General features: G+C 34.9%; 1 protein-coding gene across 1 annotated transcript in view; it reads right to left on the minus strand.

Annotated features, from left to right (window-relative positions):
• Positions 1-3983, minus strand: part of LOC122265400 (UBA-like domain-containing protein 2-B) — a 37936-nt gene extending 33953 nt beyond the window's left edge. The window contains exon 1 of the mRNA XM_043034730.2: positions 3870-3983. Within this exon, the coding sequence (XP_042890664.1) occupies positions 3870-3893 (24 nt within the window). The 5' untranslated portion in view covers positions 3894-3983. The remainder of the gene's footprint in view (positions 1-3869) is intronic.
• Positions 3984-4237: the final 254 nt, after the last annotated feature.

Here is a 4237-nt window from a genome sequence, read left to right on the forward strand (position 1 = left end):
CATTCCCCTCAATAATAATTAGATATAATGTAATATATAAAACTCCAAGGCAGAAAATAGCAAGATAAGGAGCTTCCTTCAGTATAACAATGAATACAGACTGAAAGTAAGTTATTAATGAGGTATGTCAGGTTAGGTTGGGTTAAGCTTCCTACACAGCCATGCTTATGTCCAATAAGAAGCTCAGAATGAATGGAATCAAACAATAAACATTTTTAAACAATATACTGGTATTTTCTGGCACGGAGAATCTTCACTCACTCAAATCAGTAATAATGATTTGTCTACCTCTTTGCCAATTATCATCATATAAGTCCACGTTTAAGCAATATCTTGCCAAATGTAAGCGAGAAGGTGGTTTTTGCCTTTTACAGAGCACGAAGATTGGTTTCTTCATGCAGTCTAACACTAAACATTATATTAAGTTAACCTTTCCACTATGGGCATTTATCACAGGGGCTGGGTAACTTACGCACACCATTTTTTTGTTCAAAATACAAGCAAATTATTCCTACAGTTGCGTAACTAAGACATGATAACAAATGCTATTTAGTACCACTTTGCAAATATATCATTCAAAGACTCACATATCATACCATTAGTCCAGAAAATAACAAAAAGCAAAACATCTTGAGATACCCAGTCCAAGCTGAACATCTTAAAATGTGGCCCATCTCAGAAGGGTTAATACTTGAAAATTCACATCTTTAACAAACCTGAAATTTATCTCCTAATCTAATCAAACAACTAACACTCTATCCTCAAACCAGGAAGGCATCTAGTCCTCAAATCTACTTTCAAATCGCAAACTTCATAATTTTCATCTTCCCTAACCTTAAGGATGAACACTAACTTTCTCATATATAATCACTTAATGCTTAGGATGACAGTCAGTCTTCTAATCTAATCCATTGCCGAGGGTCAAAATTATTATCATTACTATCATTATCATTATCAAGATCACCAGCACTACCATTATCATTACCCTAATTATAATAATGATAATAATAATAATAATAAAGATAATAAAAATAATAATGATAATAAGTATAATAATAATAATAATAATAATAATAATAATAATAATAATAACAATAACAAAACAACAACAATAGTAATAATAATAATAATAATAACAATAATAATAACAATAACAATAACAATAATAATAATATTCATAATAACATTGACAATAATCATAACAACAATAACTGTAACAAAACTAATAACAAGGTTTATAACAAGGTTTAGGCAGACTTTGGAAGGCTTCAGCTTCAGAACTATTACCATAAGAGCCATAAAACTCAATGCACCATTAGTGTGGAGAACATAGAGTAGCCTACATTGTCATGGTATGTATAGGTGCTATCTGAAACCTATCCTGGTTTTATTCATGTCATGTATAGATGTGATGCCATCTGACATCACAGGGTTAAATTAATCTAAGTTTATACCAAGGACGGACAGGGACTATACGTAACCTTCTAACATAACACCGAGGACCATTCCCAACATAATAATCTACCTAAAGCTAGGTGCTATAAATATGCCCCAATACCGAAGACGGAAATTCACTTTCTGATATCTTAAAGGGTAAATTGATATCATGCATGCTGAGTCAGGAAGTACTGCTGGTATTTTGAGACTCCACTTATAAATTTACAGAATATCTATAGAAGTGTATATATGGAAAAGCTAGTACTTGTCCTTCAAAATATTTATTGACATATAGGAGTAGCCCAAACAGTAAAACTAGTATATCTTTGATCTGCTTATAGTTTCACCATTATTTGGGGGACCAGAGCTACTAGAGGTCCCACCACTCATTTTAGAGTTGTTATCCTAGCAGTTTTAGCAATTAGCAGTTGTCTGTCAATGAAGTTTCAAGTAGAGGACAATTTTCAAACCTCAAAGCACCTGCAATGCCTTTTAACTGTAACTACAAGAATTATCATTAAGAATTTGCATAATAATGATTGCAAAATAATGGCACTTAAATCCACTATAAAAGTTACTAAAACACCTGCGTGACTCAGGAAATCACTGTGGCCTATTTACCATTTACACTAAGCATAGGCAAAAAAAACTGCAAGATAAAGCTTGGACTGGTTCCTTTACTCGACAACAATTCATCATCTATATTTTTTTCAGAACTAGCATGTTGGGAATTTGCTAGCCTTTGCCAGAATGCTGATGATTGCACATATACAATTTTACGCCATCATAGATCACAGCAAGTTTCAAGGACATCAGATGGAATACAGGCCATAGACTATGAGGAAAATTTACTATTTTGAAGGGCCCGGTTGATGTCTCAGGAACATTCACGAAATCCCCATTCACATTGAGTAAATGAAACTCACATGAACACAGTCACTGAAACTCCATTTTCAACTTTTTCTTGAATTAACCAGCACTCCTTCCTTGTTTATTTATACAGTACTTCAACTGATGACATGCTTTAACCTCAATTTCTGCCTTTCCTCCAGATGTAAACAAAGACTTCAAATGTTAATAAACAATCTTTTTCTTCAGTATTCACTTAAATGCACCAACTTTAGTTTTTTTGCCACAATATACCCATAACCTAAGCCCAATAATTCTAGCATCTGTTACAAGAGGTTACAATAAGGAAAGAGAGTCAATTCAAATGACATACAACTATAAAAATATCTGATAAACATCCATATCATCATACAGTAGGTAAAATTATATATATCTAAATCACGCAAGACTAATGTCATACCTATTACTGAGGTTTGAATGAATCCTTTTGCTGAATGTCAGAGATATTATCTACCTTTTATCATTACTGTCGAATGCAGCAATCACAACACTCTGTCTTGAATTTATGAATGAACTTACTATATGTCAATAATCCACAGAGCAATATCAATGTTGTGAAATTCATCCCCCTTATCTATATAAGATAAAGGTGTATATACAAGCTTGTATAAAAAAGACAGCTGACAATACAAACCACCAACAATAACAGTTACATGATCCTCAAAGTAAACACTGGACAGATCCACTGTAAGCAAAGTTAACCAAAGATTTAATAATAATATATTAGAGTTGTCACTGCAATAACACAAACGGTAACAAACTTCCTACTTCACTGTAGTTGCAGACCGATTTCCGAAGATAGGAGTAAACTGGTAACAACAAAATTTAACAGAAAGGTAAACACACACACACACACACACACACACACACACACACACACACACACACACACACACACACACACACACACACACACACACACACACACACACACACACACACACACACACACACACACACCACACACACACACATACACACATCAACATACAAACACACACATACACATCAACATACACACACACACACACACATATATACACACACACACACACACATATATACACACACACACACACACACATATACACACACACACACACACACACATATACACACACACACACACACACATATATACACACACACACACACACACACACACACACACACACACACACGTCAGAAAAACAAAACCTTATCGTCAATCCTCTATAAATAAACTTTCTGAATATAACCAAGGAACAACAGCGATTCAGTATACACCTGGACTCGCAGGAATCAACGACACAACTGGGCGGAAATATATAAGAGAATTCATCTTTAAAAAACGCAGCTACACTACATGGGGATCCATCATTCATCGAATCCATGGAACAACACCGTAGCAATCAGACCCTTCCACCCTCAATCTTCCGCTCTATTCTTCGCCAGAATCATTCCACCGACCTACAACCATGGCTTCTGAAAGTCAATGTCAATGTTAATCGAATCGTCTATCCATTAGCGGATGACTAAATTACCTGTTCACGTAATGCCGAATCCATTCTGGGATGGAATTAAATACACAACCTCCTCTCACCGCTTCATCGACCACACTGAGAATGTTTTCAAAATAATGTTCCAATAATGTGGCGATCGGCGATATTTTGGTCGTGCTGCCAACTGCACCTCGTCGTTCGATTTTATATATCTATAGACTGCTACAACCTATTACAGTTTTATTAGATGCGATATGTTTTATTGTAACTTTTGATTATACCAAGGGTTACTTTACCTTGTAGACTTTGTCTGGCACTGTAATCAAAAGTGTTCGATAGTTGGCAGCCTTGACAGCATGGACTATACGTCGACTGTAAACACGGAAAATTGAAAATTAAGAATGAGCTTA

The sequence above is a fragment of the Penaeus japonicus genome, unplaced genomic scaffold (genome assembly GCF_977035675.1).
Source record: "Penaeus japonicus unplaced genomic scaffold, GWHDUDI00000001_assembly GWHDUDI00000018, whole genome shotgun sequence".
In the NCBI taxonomy this organism is placed as follows: domain Eukaryota; kingdom Metazoa; phylum Arthropoda; class Malacostraca; order Decapoda; family Penaeidae; genus Penaeus; species Penaeus japonicus.